The sequence below is a fragment of the Panthera pardus genome, unplaced genomic scaffold, assembly GCF_024362965.1.
Source record: "Panthera pardus isolate Hobbes unplaced genomic scaffold, ASM2436296v1 HiC_scaffold_7, whole genome shotgun sequence".
In the NCBI taxonomy this organism is placed as follows: Eukaryota; Metazoa; Chordata; class Mammalia; order Carnivora; family Felidae; genus Panthera; species Panthera pardus.
The window spans coordinates 4,808,688-4,826,709 of NW_026527002.1; the positions used below are offsets into that span (position 1 = coordinate 4,808,688).

Here is an 18,022-nt window from a genome sequence, read left to right on the forward strand (position 1 = left end):
TCACCAGGCCCATCTGGTGCAAGACTTGGGGTGGGGGAGGAATATCTTTATGGGACAGGGGACACACTTTCCCTAAAGTTGAGGAGCAATTTGAAAGTCCAAGCACATGTATCCTCTCATTCATGTTTGGCCCAGATATCTGGGGCCCTGAGTTAGAGCCCGGGTAAAAGCACAGGCTTAAAACAGCATTAACATCCAGTTTTATCCAAGAAGGATCATCCTGGCTGACTTGCCAGTTTCTGAAGCTCCGAAGCAGTCAGATGACCCCGAAAAGAGGCTGGGAAAGAAAAATTAAATTTCTGGAATTGATTTGATTAATAAAATGATTTAAAACCCAGTAAGTACTAATGTACTTCTAACATGTCCAATAAAGTAGTGCATGAGGAGTACTATATATTTTTAAGAAGCAGTCATATTAAAAGAAATAGGGGCAATGGTCCTTTTTTTGCGTGCAAGAACACCGCAAAACTGACCCAGTTTGATCTGACAACAATCTAGAGAGCAAAGCAGAAAAAAACAAAAAGAAATTGTTCATTTTATAATATATATTGGTTTTTTAAATTGCATCAAGTTGTCAAAAGCTACCTGAAAGTGGTCATCAAATCTTACTAATTTTTTTTTCCCAACCCTTAAAGCCATTTTGTTCCTAAAAGAAATGCAAAAAAAAAAAAAAAAAAAAAAAAAAATGTCTTACGTTTACTGTTCAAGATTTGTCTTCCACCCATGTCAATAACTTTGGTCTGCCTCCTTTCCCCAGCCAGGTGCTCCAAGAGGAACCTGTCCAACTCCTTGTAGGTGTTATGGAAAACACAACCTCGCTCAGCCTGCAGAGCAATTGCCTGCTGCAGCACACTCAAGCTCCCCTTCGCTTTCTCCAGGTCAAGGGACTCTTCTCTCATGGCTGCCAGGCTCCCGTTACCATCTTCCTCCACCCCCGCGCACGAGGGCTGGCCTGTGCCATCTAGTGGTTCCACGCGAGGGTTCTGTGGGTCTCTCCTTTCCGTTTCGGGGTCACACGTGTTTTCACAAGACAGAAACTTGTCCCCTTCGGTTTTGATTTCAGCAGCTCCCAGTAGGTCTTTTCTATCATCCACTAAGATATACTTTGGGACCCTGTGCGGTTTGGTTTCTTCTGAGACGTTGGAGCCACTGTCCCAACCATTCTCTGCACTTTCAGAGCTACTCTCGCTGTCATCTGAAGAGCAGAACCGAAGCTGGGGATCATTGAGTTTTTCTTTTCCGTCATCAGAATGAACCACGAAGTGCTCGTCCGCTTCATCACTCTCCGCTTGGACACACTGGAGGCCACTGCCATTTAAATTCTCACTCACGGTCTGAACAGACACATTGTTTTCCAATTTCCCCAAGTGCATTAAAGATTTGACCACGAGCTCTCGATAGCAGCCATATCTGTCTTCCTTCCCACTGGAGTTTTCTTGGGCAGTTGAATGAAGGTGCTCATCCATAGGTTTTATCATGGTTTCTTCTATGGAAAAAGAAAGCCAATATTTACAAAAAACAAAACAAAACAAAAAAGCAAAAACTATTTTAAGAAAATTGCACAAATAGATGATAGATCGATTGATACAGATATACATATAGAGTAAGTACAATATGTGAATATGTGAGCTCTATCAATTTTATAAACACTGAAGAGAAAAATATGTATCTTCTTAAAATAAAACAAAACAAAACAGACCTTAATACTCTGAGAATTAAATTTAAAGAAGTGAGCTAGGAGAATTTTCAGCATATTAAGAGCTAATTGTTTCCAGGGTACTGAAATAGATACTTAACAATAACAGAGTGCTGAATGTGAAATTATTGTTTCTTTTCTTTTTTTTTTTTCATACTGAGAGTGTGTGTGGATGAGTGGGGGAGGAGCAGAGGGAGAGAGAGAGAGACTGAGAGAGATAGGGGGAGAGAGAGAGGGAGAGAGAGAGAGAGAGAGAGAGAGAGAGAGAGAGAGAGAATCCCAAGCAGGCTCCACACTCCGTGCGGAGCCCAAATGCGGTACTCAATCCCACGGCCATGAGATCATGACATGAACCAAAATCAAGAGTCAGATGCTTAACTCACTGAGCCACCCAGGCGCCCTTACTATACCTCTTTATTGGCAAATCCTTGCCAGCCAGAAGGAAACCAAATATGCATAATACTATGCATTATAACAGAAACATTCATCAGATTTCTCTGCTGGCGTGGCAATGTATCTTCAAAGCTTATTTGGTTTATGTTCTCTACCTCCACAGTTTCTCAAGCACACTTTCAGATTTCGTGGAATGTTAGCTAAAATACAAAATACATCCACAGAGAGATGGTAATGAAGAGTTCTGAAGCTTTCAAGGCTTCCTGTTCACTTTCATAACTGTCACGCGGAAATTCCGTGCCAAGGGAAATACAAGCAAATGGGAGAATTAGCATGATCGTATATCTTAACTAGTAACACATTTTCCGGCCTGGTATTTGCACACATTTGTGTAAGAAGGCAACGAGACCAGAGGTGAGTGGCCGCAGTATGTGGCACATGAACTCATCGTTTTCAGTAGAGGGTCAACTGGAGTCTTGACCGTCAAGAGCCCTGTGACTAAGAACAGGCCTCCACGTGCTGCTCCGTCCAGAACAGTCCACTGGATCTCTGTGGTCCTAGTCCAGTTGTTACTGTCCCCCCTTCACTCTTGGCAGTGGCCCAGCTGCAGGGACAGTGTGTGCATGTATAGTCGCATGTATGTGTGTATGTGTTTAGTTGTATGTGTGTGTGCATGTATATGCATAACGACAGTCAGCCTACCCAAGCCGGTCCCAGGGCAAAGGCACCTGTTCAGGGTGCAGAGATGCAGATTCCCCAGTAACCCAGCCCCGGCTGTGAAATGCACCTGACAGCCCAGCAGTGGTCCCCTAATATTCACTAAGACAAAAAAAAAAAAAAAAGGAGAGGAAGCAGGGCCCTCTCTGTGTCTCTAAAGGCAGAGTGGGGGATGGAAAACGCAAAATAATAAGCCCCCTTAAAGACTGTGAAAGACACCAAGTGAAGTGCATTCTGTGTTAATAAACATCTTTGGAGGGAAGAAAAGGGCAGCCATCCTGTGTGATGGCTGCAGGAGAGAGTGCCTGCGCCCAAGACAATGTGCCTTTTTTGGTCTCATTTAATTTTTTATAAACATTGTCTCTGACAAGGACACTCAAAAATACATCTCCATCATCTTCCTTTCTGGTAATTATCTCCCTAAATCAACACTGGACTGCCAGGATCAAGTAAATATTGCCATAGTAACTAAAAGCATTTTTGGATGCAGGGAAGAATTTAGTCACAACACTAGCCCCTTTAAATAATGCTGATTATAGGGTGCAGCCTTTTGTGGGGATCTATTCAACATAAACTGAAAAATTTAACATTTTACTTCCTAGAAAAGAGGCTGGAAAAACAAGCACATAATATTTGATAGGACGGTCTATTCTCTCCTGAATTCATATCAGAGGAATTCCAAGTTTAAATAATATATTAAACATAGTCTAAAATGCAAATGAAGTTTTTCTCAATGTCACGGTTGGCTATTAGGAGAAAGTGTAAAGGGTTATGATAATTTTAAAGTATTATGGACTACAGAAAACAAATAAAAAGCATTTTCAGTGAATATGCTCAATTCATTGAACTATTCTCTCACTCCACTTAACTACCCACATGTGTACAATAATGATTTATAGACATTATACCTAATTATGCATATTTGGGCTGTGTGAGAGTGCTAACAAAAGCTCTAGAAAGCAACAATTACCTCTGTTGCTTAGCTACATAGTTTAAAATATTCCTATTAAGTGCAGATCACCAGAGAGGCGGGAGCGACAAAAACGCACATGTGCACGACAATGCGTTTCACTGTGCCGCCGCTAACTGCTAGCATTTTGGGTCATTTCCAGTTTACATAATTGTTTGGTTCAACTGTTTGTTACATGCTAAAAGAAAATATTTATTAATTATTCTTCAGAAAGAGAGGAGTCCTGCCGACAGAGGTGCCTACGTGCGTGGCACGCGATGGTTTCCGGGGACGTTCGCAAATCTGCAAACCAACTTTCCACGGACCCACCCCTCTCTGGCTCTCTGTCGTTACAAGGGAAAAAACAAAAAGACAAAAACACAACAAAGTTGAGTCAGCTTTTGAGCCTGATAGATCTGTGACGGGCTGCTCACTTCTCTTAGCTTTGTAATGGGCTGCCTACCTTTTTAGGTTAGTGTGTTTTTATTTTCACCGGGCCACTGGTGATTTATTTTGTGCCTTTGCCATTAAAAACAGCTGACCTGGTTTTGACTGTGGGCTTGCGTGCTCACCTCTGTGCAGACCCCGAAGGCATCCTGCACCTTTCCGAAGCCTGTGTCCTCATGCGCATAGTGAGGCCCACTGCGGAGGTCCCACGGGAGTGCATGCAAAGAGGGTGCCACACAACAGGTGTTCGTAAACGGTGGCTCTCTTCTCCCTTCCCCCAGATACAACTTCAGAAGACAGTAACGGCAGAGGATACGTGGACCCCTCCACCTAAATGAGGTGGGGCCTGGTTTTTGTTTATTTACTTTTGAAAGGGGGGAGGGGCAGAGAGAGAGGGAGACACAGAATCCACAGCCCTCTCCAGGCTCTGAGCTGTCAGCACAGAGCCCAACATGGGGCTCAAACCCACGAGATCATGACCTGAGCTGGAGTCGGCCGCTCAACTGACTGAGCCACCCAGGTGCCCCTGGTTTTTGTTTAGGATAAGTGGTCAATCTGGGCACCTGCGTGGCTCAGTTGGTCAAGTCACCGACTCTGGATTTCAACTTGGGTCATGATCTCACAGATCCTAAGTTCGAGTCACACATCGGGCTCTGCACTGCAGAGCCTGCTCGGGATTCTCTCTCTCTCCCTCTCTCTCTGCCTCTCTCTCTGCTCCTCCCCCACATGTGCTCTGTCTCTCTCAAAATAAATAAACTTTAAACAACAATTAAGAAAAATAAGAATAAGTAGTGAATCCGACGTCTGAGAAAGGGCACACGGTCCAGTGTGAAGGGAACTCAGCCAGTTCCTCACCGACACCACACATACTATGGAACTTCCCACCAACTGCCTTCAGAAACTGGATTTCAAGAGGTGCCTGGGTGGCTCAGTCGGTTAAGTGTCCGACTTTGGCCCAGGTCATGATCTCACGGTTCGTGAGTTCGAGCCCCACATCGGGCTCTGTGCTGACGGCTCAGAGCCTGGAGCCTGCTTCGGATTCTGTGTCTCCTTCTCTCTCTGCCCCTCCCCTGCTCATGCCCTGTCTCTCTCTGTCTCAAAAATAATAAAAATATTTTTAAAGAATTAAAAAAAAAAGAAACTGGAGTTTCAATGCACAATGCACAATGCGGATGGAAAACCGCTATGGGTTTGAGGTCCAGAGACTGGGGCCAGACGGCTGGCCCGGCAGTGCCTTTCTGCGTTCTGAGTCCTGTTCTTATAAATGAGGATGATCCAATGACATCCTAGGACAATAAACTGATGTTCCTGGCATGGTGTTCGGTGCTTTATTGCATTTAATCTTTACAACAAGGACAAGAAAGGTCTATTCCATTTTGCAGAAGGGAAACTATTTCTCAGGAGCTACGGACTTGCTCAAGATTACACAGCTAACCAGTGGCGGCAGGGTTGTGGTTTGGGGGCTTCCAGATCCAGACCCAGAGCCACGTGCTTCCGAACTCCATGCCCATCCCTCTGCAACACATCCCACAGCCCAGGAAGTGCATATGCCACGGGTGATGCTTGCAAAACACAGCGACCCTTAGGAGAAACTGTTCAGCATACTAATAGCCTATTATTTTCCCAAGTTTGGATGCTTGCAAGAGTGAATTTACAGGAAGATACTAAAACAAGATTGTCAGCTGACTTGCAGTAAGGAAGAATGGCTCCTGAATTATAAAATTATAAATAAAATATGTAAAGATGAATCAACAACAACCACACGACAAAAATTAACAAGGAACCACACCTCGGCTTTCTCAGCACCACAGCAGCATAGCTCAGAAAATTCCTAAGGTACATTCCTGGGGGCAGTCAGAGCCTTGGGTGATTACCTAGGACACCCCTCCCTCCCCCTGAGAGCATTTCAAAGTGTGGAGTAGGGAGGAGGGGATGGAGCTTGGAGGACACCTTCTGCAACTTAGGGTAAAAAAAAATAAATGTTTTTGCCCAATATGTAAAGGTTCACATTTGTTTATTTGCTTTAAATCAAAGTCTCTACTCTGAGATGTCTGGTCATCCTAGAAAGTCTATGTTAATGGATTCTCACATTTCGTGTCCACTGTTCTACATCAAAACAATTTTAAAAAGTCATCTGAAAATCCCAAGTTTGGAGCTTGACTCCTTTAATATAAGTGGATTTTATTATAATTGGATTTTAGTTCTGTTTCTGGAACTATCAACGTTGCTTCTATAGACAAATTAGTTTTCCAGGTCTCTTGCATATGTAAATTCTGCTGGGAACAAAAGCCCTAGAAAAATGAATTTATCCTTCAAAGTTCTAAAATCGGGGTGGTTTATTCATTATTTGCAATTTTTTGAGAGGTAAGATGTGTTAAAACGATCATCCCAGCCCCTAGAGCTCTTACAGTTGTGACAGATTTCCCTGAGTCACCAGTGCGTGCTTAGAAACTGAGGAGAGGGGGGCGCCTGGGTGGCTCAGTCGGTTACGCGTCAGACTGCGGCTCAGGTTATGATCTCGCAATCCGGGGGTTCGAGCCCCGCGTCGGGCTCTGTGCTGACAGCTCAGAGCCTGGAGCCTGCTTCCCATTCTGTGTCTCCCTTTCTCTCTGCCTCTCCCCTGCTTGTGCTCTGTCTCTATCTCTCGAGAATAAATAAACATTAAAAAATTAAATAAAAAAACCTGAGGAGGGACTCCACACATTTGGCTAATGTCACTTCCAGGTGACCTTCCTTTCCTCGTCTGCACTGGGGAAGCACGCGCTTGCCCTACCTACCTCCTGGTAGTACTTCGCAAACTTGTCTTCCCTTTGCCCCAGTGAAGAAGCTGCATCTGTATGGGTTTTCCACAATCTCTTCTATCACCACTAATGTCCACCTGCAGCTCTTTGAGAGATAGCCAGTTGGGGGTAGGAGACGCAGTTGTGCCATTAAATGAATTCAAGCTTAGGACCTTAGCCTTCCTGAGCCCTGCTCCCTCTCTTTGTCATCTGAACTGCCTGCTGAAGACACAATTGGGCACACCCCTGGACAGGTAAAGACCTTGGGGTACCCGGAGTAAAGGAGAGGACAGGTGGAAAGCCCCGATGTTGACTTGCGCCCTAACTCAGCTCTCTTTCCTTCTGGCGAGAGGGGGTGACGGGCTCATAGACTGAAGCCAACGGAGGGTTTTGCTCTTTCAGCCAGGATAGGAGCATCTGTGACCTGTCATTTCTGGAAATGTGACTTTGTGATTTGATGTTGTAAAATGCTGCCCTGTCTACTTTCTGGAGGTAGTCAGAGCATGGGAGAATTGGATTATGGAGCACGGTTAGCTGGGAAATAATTATTTTGCTTATCCTTCAGTTGTGTCCTAATTATCTTCTTTTCAACACCTATGAGCTGCATTACCTTAAGCATTAAATCTCTTTGGTCTTCAGTGATCTCATCTGTAAAATCATGACCATAATCATGCGTACCTCATGTCATTGTTGGGTAGATTAAGTGATGTAATTTATGTGCCTGGAATATATTAAGAATGCAAAAATAATGGCCACCACCACTATAATTTCAGCATATTCATTACTAGTAGTGCTTCGAGTGCTAAATATAAAAATAGATAACATTTGGGAACCTGCAAATAGATGTCCATCAATGCTTGTAACTGAATGTTTCACTGAGAACATTCTGACAGTACATCTTCTTGGCTGGTATTACGCATCTATGATAATCATGTGACTGACGTGAAAGGCAGGAAGTCAGTGGGCAGACCAGTCCTGTCCTCATGGTACTTACAAGAATGGGTTGGTGGAAAAGATGCCCATTTAAAAAAATACTCGGTGAATTAATGTCAGCCAGATGAATTATGCCTCAAGTCTAACCACATCGATCCAAGGACCTTCCCTAATACCGGATTCACCCCGCAATTTTCATAAATCAACGAAAAACTGACCAGCTCAAGGAAACAAATAGTCAAGGATGATTGTAATTTACAGATGACCGATGAGGCTGTAAGCCATATGCTAACTACAGAAAAGCCGGGACATTTACTTAAACACTGTCAAATCAGAATACAACTTTGTTTTAACTGCAAAATCTCAAACTACTCACAAGCCCAAATTACCGAAGATCTGATGGTTGTGACCTGACATTTGTGTTCATTCAGTCAGTACGCTTTTACATCTTTTCTAGTAATACCTATCACTATTACTATGACTCTTTCAATAACAGATATTTATGATCTAAGAACTCACTGCCTTTGGCTTGTATAATACATACTTCTTTTCAAATAACATCTTATTGAGTGCATTTTGATTCCTTAAAAAGTCCCATTCGGAAAAGACGTATTTCGTAGAATATATGTACACCTCATTTCATTTTCTAACCAGTCAAGCTTTAGATTTCCATTTATTTTTTTTCATAGATTTTTGAGATATGTTGTGTGTCCTTCGATTTCAGCCTCATGCATAAAGTGGTTGGTGGTGGTCCGACTCCTGGAGGTGCTGTGAGTGCCATGGGCCGAATAGAAGCAACTGTGAACTGGGGAGAAACACATCCCAAAATTTCAAAATAGTAACTACATATCACTTAGCATGCAAACAGCATGTCGTGAGTGAGTGAAGAGTCAAATTCACGAAATATAATGCATGCCTAAAGATAAATGAAAATTATTTATTTCTGAACTAATGGGCACAGTGATACATTTTCCCACTGAAGGAGACCCTGGACGGCCAACTTTAGGTCCCTTCTGCTAAGTCCATTGCTGTAAGTACTTATTTTTAGAATGGTAAAAATATTACGGTCACAGGCCACCGGAATTAGTCTGTGTTATTACCAAATATATTTGGGGGGGGGGGTAGTGGCTAAATAATACTCTGCATGTTTATAAAACAAAAGAAGTAAATGCTTTATTTATATATGTCCTATCTTAGATACCTTAAGCTTAAATATGTCTGCCCTTTTATTTTTAAGGGTTCTTTCAGGGATAGACATCCATCCTATTAGGGGGTCGAGGTTCTCTTTAAGGCTTAGTATCTTTTATTTTCTTCAAAAAGAGGCACAGTCCAATTCTATACTTTTGAAAATGGACTCGGGGCAAGGACTCTCCGTGGCTTGTATTTAGACTCTCCACAGTTACTGACTGAAAAACATCGGCTCTCAGTAAATGGATGCTGAGTGAAAGCAAGGTTTGCTTTTGCTTCCAAACGGGAATCTGCCTTTACAGCCACACAGACTATGTTCTACATAAGTTAAGACTGGGTCTTTGGTGCCAGGGAGTAGACAAAGTTTGGGCCACTCCTGCTCGTTACCTGAGGCGGTGTGATCGCTGGCTTCCGGGAGGCCATCTTCCTCCTCCGCCTCGGTCCTGTCGTCACATTCTTCTCTGCAGTCCACGTTTGGGCTGTAGTGTCGGGGCTTCATTAGCAGGGATTTTCTCTTGTTGACTGGGACGCCCAAAGCCTGCTCTGCAGCTCTCCTCTTCTTCGCCATGGAACAATCGTACGCAGCACTGTAGTGATTGAGGCAAATTAAGAACATGGAGAAAAGACTTTACTGCTACTTGCCATCTGATTTCCATGAAGTGCAACCCAAAGCCTGTGGACGCCTGGGACCAAAGGTTTAGGGTTAGTTGTTGGCACTAATGAAAACAGCCCATCCATTGACTCTACTGAACTGTGTGGATTCTATTTTACTGCCTATCAGAAGAGTTTAAAAAAAAAAAAAATCATCCTTAATCCTGAGTAAGCATATGTTAATCTGTGCTTTGCTTGGCACTACATTAAATACCCAGGGAGGGATGGAACAAGATTTGCACTGGTTTGCTAATCCTAAGAAACAGCTAATGTGAAAAATATACCACCAGACACACACACACACAAAACGTGTCCAGTATGGATAAACCACAAGGTTTTTCGAATAGCTGTTTGCTACCCAAACTGCTTATCTCTCCCGCAGTTGTGCACCAAACTTGAGATGCCACATCCTGAGCTTTGACCTGAAAGGAAAAAGCATAAAGGGAGGGGTAAGCTAGGAACACTCTGTCAACCCATCTCCAGTCACAAATAAAAAAATGAAAAAATAAAAAAAGGTGGAAAGATGCTACCTGGCACTCTGCCTTTTGATTTTCACCCATTTGGCACACAGAACAAACAAATAAAAGGAGGAGACATAAGATTGGATTTCACAAAAATGGACAACAGTTTATCCCTATTCTTGTCCTCGTATGACTTTATTTGGAAATGCTCCTGAGGGCGGCCCTTTCAAAACAGATTTCCTACCTATAGCTCACTCAGAATTAATGCAGATCACTCTATGTGCTGAAGTTAAGACAAACATTCTCTTGGCAAGATCCAGGAAGACCAGAGGGTTTAGCCCACAGTGAGTCTGTGAGAGATATTTATGAAATGCTCTTTGAAGAAAAGCACAAAGCTTTAGAAGCAAAGATCCAGAACAGAGAATCTTAGAGTAATAAGATATTACTTACTCCATCACAAAAAAATTACTGAATACTCAGTAATATTATCAAGTAGATAAAGGACTTGAATTGTTCTCTTAGGAGCATCAATGCAAAGACAGTGGCCCCGTTCACAAAAATTATTTGATTATAGCTGTACCTGAATTCTTGAACTTAGAACAGTAGATTTAAAAAACTTCAGAGGGAGAAAAAAAAGGCTATTCCTTCCAGGAAAAAAGGAATATAGAAAGAGAGATAATCCGAGAGGGTTAGAAATCTTTCAAAAAAAAAAAAAAGATTAAAAAGTGGATGATTGAAAATTATCCTCCAGAAGAGAACAGTGACCTTCCCAAATAAACTAATTTCCCTTTGCAAAATCTCCCTGATGAGCCCAAATTTAAAGCGACCCTGTACAGATGATGGAGCAAGAGGGAATATAATCAGATGACTATGGTAGCAAAAACCTGCCTTTATATGGTGGTGGATATATAGCATTCATATGGAGACTGCAGAAAGTGGAAACCTACATGGCCTAAATCTGCTGGTTTCTCAAGGAAAAGTCTACAACGTGGGGAGGTAATGGGAATGTGCAAAAAGAAGCAGAACTACCCTTACACGAGTTTGCTTCGTCAAGGAGACTGACCTGGGAAGGAAGGGGGACAGAGAAACTTAGCAAAATGGGTACGTTTCCTAGGTATGGGAGGAGAGTTCAAGAACTTCCCCAAATGAGTTAAAGTGTCCTGAGTCGAGTGAACTTCCATTAAAGATGCTCAGAAAATATACCAGACCACTAAACTATTATCTCAAACCAGGAAGATGCATAGAAAATGAAATAGAAATTTGCTCCTGGCAAATGTCATTCAGGTATTAAAGCAGGGAAAGAAAGCGGATTCTAAAAACCACTTTAAGCATACCATCTGTGCCAGGGAAAAGGCCAAGAAAGTTTATCAAAACAAAGATTTGTCAGTGGCAGGAAACACTGATCAATAAGACCTGGGTGGCGGGGCTGGTTTACTAACTGGTTGATGAGGAAACTGTCATTTCTTTCTTTGATGGTTGATGAATGAGGCTGACCATCTATTACTTGGACAATCCTTACAAACTTTGTGTCATTAACACTGTTATCCAAATTGACTTATAAAGACAAGTATCGTTCTCAAAATCACATATCTGGTCAATGGTGTGGCTGATATTTGAATCCCAGGCTGCTGGGTTTTCTCCTATGTGTTGCCAGATTAAAACAATGAAGTTGCTAATTTCCATATGCATTTGGCAACTGGGTGAAGTTATACCTGAGTCAACCAGCCACGTCTCTAACTGGAAGGAAGCTATCACAGGACTTTGCCCAATGATTTAGATGCAGGTATGTAGGACGCTCGTCAGATCTGGAGATAGTACTGAGTTGCAGCAATGAAAATCATGTTGCAAAATGTAATTAAGATCCCCAAAGTGTCCATAGTCTGGAGTTGTAGGGTGAACCTAATGAGATGACATTTAATGGTAATAAAACTCAAGTTCAGTGTTTAGGTCCAAATACTAACTGTGCAAGGATGAAGGGGCTATGTAAGGTTTTACTGAAAGTACAAATTTAGCTTAAAATAAATGATTGTGTTTGATAGTGTGTAGGAAGTTCCTTAAAGAATATTATCTGTGTAACCTGGAAAAAATAATTGTATTTTTTGGAACATCAAATTCCTTATCCCTCGAATAGGGATAATAATTTCTATATCACATGTGGTGGATAGAGAAGATAACATCTGTGCTGTTACTGACTAAAATAGGTTAAGATAGAACTGTTCTGACTCCCTGCTCAGTGCTCCTTGGACTCCATCAACATGAGACTGATGCTGTCACAATGCGACATCACAAACTCTCTCCCTAGCATACTGCATAGATTTATGCATGCTTGTATGTCCGTAAATGCATTCTAATTTTTTACATATTATTTATATTTACATAAATTACATGAGATTTATACATAACATTTGCTTTAAATCTCACATTCTGTGCATTTCTCCATTGCAAAGTAGCCATGGCCCAGGCAGCATTTGGAGCTAAAATGAAAGGCTTTATAACAAATATTACCCTTTGTGTGTGCATGGAAAATGGTCCCTTTCCCTAGTTTTCCCTGAGGGCACACTATTTTGGCTTTATTGTGACACTTCACTGTGACACTGCAATGAGGGAAAGCCATGCTTTACATGTCACTGAAAGAAATGCCACAAAATGCTAACATATCTTCTCAAGGTTGCCAGAAATAATTTCCACTGGGTTGTGTTTTCCCATCTGCGGAGCTCTGAAATGTTAAGGAAATAAATGAGCTCTATTATCTATATTTTTCTAGTAGATGAGAAAGAAAGAGAAAAAATACACTCAGCCCTGCATTTATTGTTCTATTCAATCAAACTGTTGCTTTAAACATCCACAGTCCTCGAGGGAACTTTATCAATGCACCAAATACCTTTCAACATCACATTTTCATATCTGTGGTTTTGACCTTATTAAAATATCTTTAAAAGATCTGTATGTTTACTTGGGAGAAATTTTTGGTTACATATTTGAGAAATGCTTCCATTTAGAAACTCAGAGTCTAATTTGAAATGGCATTCCCTTTGATGACAACATACGGCTGAAATTTCATTCAAAACAATGATTGAGAAAAACAACAATTAGATAACTTTAATGATAGACTCAGGGCTGGAAGTATGTTTAGAAGTCACATCCATTGATCTTTCAGATTTCAAAGAAGAGTACAACAAATTAGAAAACTGTGAATTCCTAAAATCTGTCCAATAAACAGTGGGTTCTACAGTTTTCCAGCTTATTTTCCAGTCATAAATTCTCAATGCAAGTTACAAGGAGACATGTAACAAATTAAAAAATGCAGGTTCAGTAATAGATCTATTCTGAGTACACTCCCCTCAAAAAATAAAATACAAAAATCAATGAAAGTTATGAATCCCTGAGCCTATGGAAATTATTTATAGGTTCCATTTCTATGGAATATTCATAATAGGTATTCCTGTGGATTTCTTTTAACTAGGAAGAACACCACAGACTTGTGGAAAGGAACCAAGGAGTATAAATTTGAATTAAGGATGATTCAGAAAAAAACAACAGTATGATGATTGAAAAAGGAAAAAAATTAAATTATTATTTTCAGAGACATCCTTTTATTTAAGGAAAATCCAAATGAATCTACAGATAAAATATCAAAATAAGAAAGCAAATTTAATGAAGTCATTACAAATTATTTGAGCTTCTATAAACCATCAATAAAAAATTAGAGGGAGGGTCTGGGGGCTCAGTTGGTTGAGTGTCTCAGCTCAGGTCATGATCCAGGGTCGTGGGATCAAGCCCCACATCAGGCTCTGTGCTGAGCGTGTAGCCTGCTTAAGATTCTTTCTCCCTCTTCCCTTCTCCCCCACTCTCTACCTCTCCCTCAAAAAAAAAAAAAATTAATTAGAAAAAAAGTTAAAAAATGAAACCATTTATAATGCATAGAAATATAAAATACTTAGGGATAAATCTAAAAAAAGATGCATAAAACTTACACAAAACAACATTTAAAGAAAACTAAAGAACTAAACAGAGAAATATAAGATGTGCATGAAATTAAAAACTCAGTGTTGGAAGATTTCAATTCTCCCCAAATTTATCTATTAGATTCAATGAAATCTCAAAGTCCCAAGAGTAATTTTTTTTTTAGAAAGTAACAAGTTAAGGGGCACCTGAGTGGCCCAGTGGGTTAAACATCCAACTCTTGGTCACGGCTCAGGTCATGATGTCATGGTTTGTGAGATCGAGCCCCGCATGGAGCTCTGCGTTCACAGTATGGAGCCTGCTTAGGATTCTCTCTCCCTCTCTCTCTGCCCCTCCCCTGCTCACAATTGTTATCTCTCTAAATAAATAAATACACAAATAAATAAACTTAAAAAATAGAAATTAACAAGTTAATTGTAAAATTTCTATGAAAATGAAAAGAACTAAGAACAACATACACCATCTTGAAGAAAGCAACAAAGTTGAAAGACTTAACAGTTTTAAATGTCAAAATTTATCATAAATCTCTAGTACTTGACATAGGGTGTTGTGGTGCAAGCATAAACAAATAGACCAATGTAACACAACAGATATTCTATCCACGGGGTTCAGCAATAGGTTCACACATATATGGTCAATTTTTGACAAAGGTATTGTTGAGAAAAGGGTTGTTTCCTCAGTGAATGGCACTGAGTCAACTCGATATCTATCTGAAAAAAAATGTCTTGACTTCTACGTTGTATCATATACAGCAAACAATCCCAGAAGAATTATGGATTTAAAAGACTAAGAAGAGAGTAGAAAAAGCAATCCATTGAATGGGAGAAGGTATTTGCAATTCATCTTTACTTAAAAAAAAAAAAACTTTACATACAGAATATGTAAATATTTCTTGCAAATAAATAAGAAAATGACAACCTAATGGAAGAATCACAACATAGATCCACAGGTCTCTGGAGGAGGGCCACAACATTGCAGCAAAGAATTAGAAATTCTCAAAAAACAGCACTGGCAGAGATAGAATCCCTAAACTTGAAGCCAGAGATGGCCATCGTCAACTAGTTTCTGTTAGATCTACCAAGTCATGATGTCAAGCAGGCATAGAAGTCATGGAAGGCCCACCATTAGGCTGAGGCAAGTCTAGAGGAAACAAGCAAGATCAGCGATCAGATTCCATAACATCCACCACTATGGTGGCAGTACCTCACCCTCAACAGCCACAGATGAGCCACACATAGGGGTCTTGAATATCAGACACAAAGGGAGAAAAAGGATGAACTTGATTTATAAATGAGTTGGCTCAGCATCTGAGGGCAATTGGAAAACAGGCCGCAGGTCATCATGTAAGGGTGGCTCTGAAAGGACAGAGAGAAGAAACTTCCCAGTGGGCAGAGCTACAGGACAGGGCAGGGATGCAGCTGGCCCTCCACTTTCCATGAAGAGAAAAGTTGCCAAGGAAAGGAAATATAGGTGCCCATAGGCAAAGCGAATAGTTTAGTTAGTCAGGCAGGGACAGAGATGAATGGTTTAGCTGGAAAATCAGGGACAAGAAGGTCTGAGGAAAAGGCATGTGAATGCAGTTATGAAAGTTAGGATGAAATTTGAAGGCCTTTGTCTTATGCGATGACACCCACCATATAGCACATACCAGGGAATGAGCATTAAACCACCACCCAGACATGGCCTTGTCAGACATCAGCCAGGCTCTTTCTTTAGCTTTCAGATGCTGTTGCAATGGAGTCATTAATGAAGTAGATTCAGGGGCAGGGGAGGAGGCATTGAATATACCGAAAACATGGATTCCCACCAAGACTGAATTAGCTACTCTCACAGCCCAATGTCCTGTGTGTCAGCAAAAGAAATAAATGGCATGTGCCCAGTATGACACCATCCTTTGAGAAGACCAACCAGCCAGTGGGCCCTTTTCATTCTGGAAGGGGCAGCAATTTAACTTGACTGGAATTGACACATATTTTGGAAATGGACTTGTTTTTCTTGCCTTCAGAGCCTCATAGCACCACTCTCTGAGGGCTTACGGAATGTTTGTTCCACACAAGAAATTTTCATACATCTCATTGGACCACAGGATCCTGTTAGGAAGATGACTATGGGAACAAAATAATTGGATACATGTTATTATTACTTACCACACATCGCAGAAATTGCTGGCCTGATGGAGTGATACAATGGCTTCTTGAAGGCATAGCTGAGATGCTACCTTTGGAGGTGATACCCTGCCAAGATGAAATCATATGGCATTTGTTTTTCTTCATCTGACTTATTTCACTTAAGCATAATACCCTCAAAGTCCATCCATGTTGTTACAAATACAAGATTTTATTCTTTTTTATGGCTGAGTAGTATTCCAGTGTGTGTGTGTGTGTGTGTGTGTGTGTGTGTGTGTGTGTGACATCTTTATCCATTCATTCACTGACAGACACTTTGTTTCCATATCTGAGCTACTGTGAATAATGTTGCAATGAATATAGAGGTGCATATATCTTTTCAAATAATTTTTTTTGTTTTCTTCAAATAAGTACCCAGAAGTGGAATTGTTGGAATATATGACAGGTTTTTTGAAATTATTCTTTTTTGAGAAATCTCCTTTCTGTTTTCCATAGGGGCTCCACGAATTTATATTCCCAAGAGTACACAAACCTTCACTTTTCTCCACATCCTCACCAGCCTTGTTATTTTGTGTCTTTTTGATAACAGCCATCCTGGCGGGTATAAGATGATATCTCAATATGATTCTGATTTTATTTTACTGATGATGAGTGATGTTGAACATATTTTCATATGTCTGTTGACAAACTACATATCTTTGGAAAAATGTCTATTCAGATCTCTGCCCATTTTTAATCAGATGGTTTGTGTTTTGTTGTTGTTATTGAGTTGTAGATCTTGATATATCTTGGATATTAATCCCTGAGCAGATATATGATTTGCAAATATCTTCTTCCATTGAAGATGTTGCCTTTATGTTTTCCTAAGGATTTCCTCCACTGTACAGAAGCTTTTTAGTTTGATGTAGTGCTATTTGTTTATTTTCTTCTCGTTGCCATTGGCTTTGGAGTCAGATCCAAAAAATATCACCAAGAGAAATGCCAAGGATCTTACTGCCTATGTTTTCTTCTAGGAGTTTGGTGGGTACTGGTCATATATCCAAATCTTTAATCCATTTTAAATTAGTGTGTATGGTATTAGATAGTGGTCCACTTTCATTCTTTTGCATGTAGCTGTCCAGTTTGCCCAACACTATGTGTTGAAGAGACTGATCTTTTTCCATGGCATATTATTGCCTCCTCTGTCATAAATTAACTCACCATATATATATATGTGTGTGTGTGGGTGTGTGGGGGGGTTATTTATGATCTTTCCATTCTGTCCCATTGATGAATGTTTCTATTTTTATGCCAATACCATACTGTTTTATTACAGCATTGTAATATAGTTTGAAATCAGGGAGTGTGATGCCTCCACCTTTATTCTTCTTTATCAAGATTGCTTTGGCTATTCAGAATCTTTTGTGGTTTCATATAAATTTTAGGATTTTTTTTTCTATTTCTGTGGGGAAAATGTCATTAGCATTTTGATAGGGATTACTCTGAATCTGTAGAGTGCTTTGGGTTATATGGACATTTTAACAATATTAATTCTTTCAATTCATGAGCATGGAATATCTTTCCATTTATTTGTGTCTTCCTCAAGTTATTTCATCAATGTCTTGTAGTTTTAGAGGACAGATGTACCACCTCCTTGGTTAAATTTATTCCTACATACTTTTTAATACAATTGTAAGGATGTTTTTTAAATTTCTTTCTGATAGTTTGTTGTTAGTGTA

General features: G+C 40.5%; 1 protein-coding gene across 9 annotated transcripts in view; it reads right to left on the reverse strand.

Annotated features, from left to right (window-relative positions):
* ST18 (ST18 C2H2C-type zinc finger transcription factor) overlaps positions 1-18,022 on the reverse strand; it is a 255,635-nt gene that overhangs the window by 59,059 nt on the left and 178,554 nt on the right. For 7 of the 9 annotated variants that reach the window (XM_019428928.2, XM_019428929.2, XM_019428931.2 and 4 more), the window contains 3 exons: positions 16,326-16,412; positions 9,491-9,690; positions 695-1,486 (listed from right to left, as the gene is read on the reverse strand). In XM_019428928.2, coding sequence (XP_019284473.1) covers positions 695-1,486; positions 9,491-9,690; positions 16,326-16,412 — 1,079 coding nt within the window. The remainder of the gene's footprint in view (positions 1-694; positions 1,487-9,490; positions 9,691-16,325; positions 16,413-18,022) is intronic. The other 2 variants (XM_019428933.2, XM_053896554.1) reach the window with 1 other exon arrangement.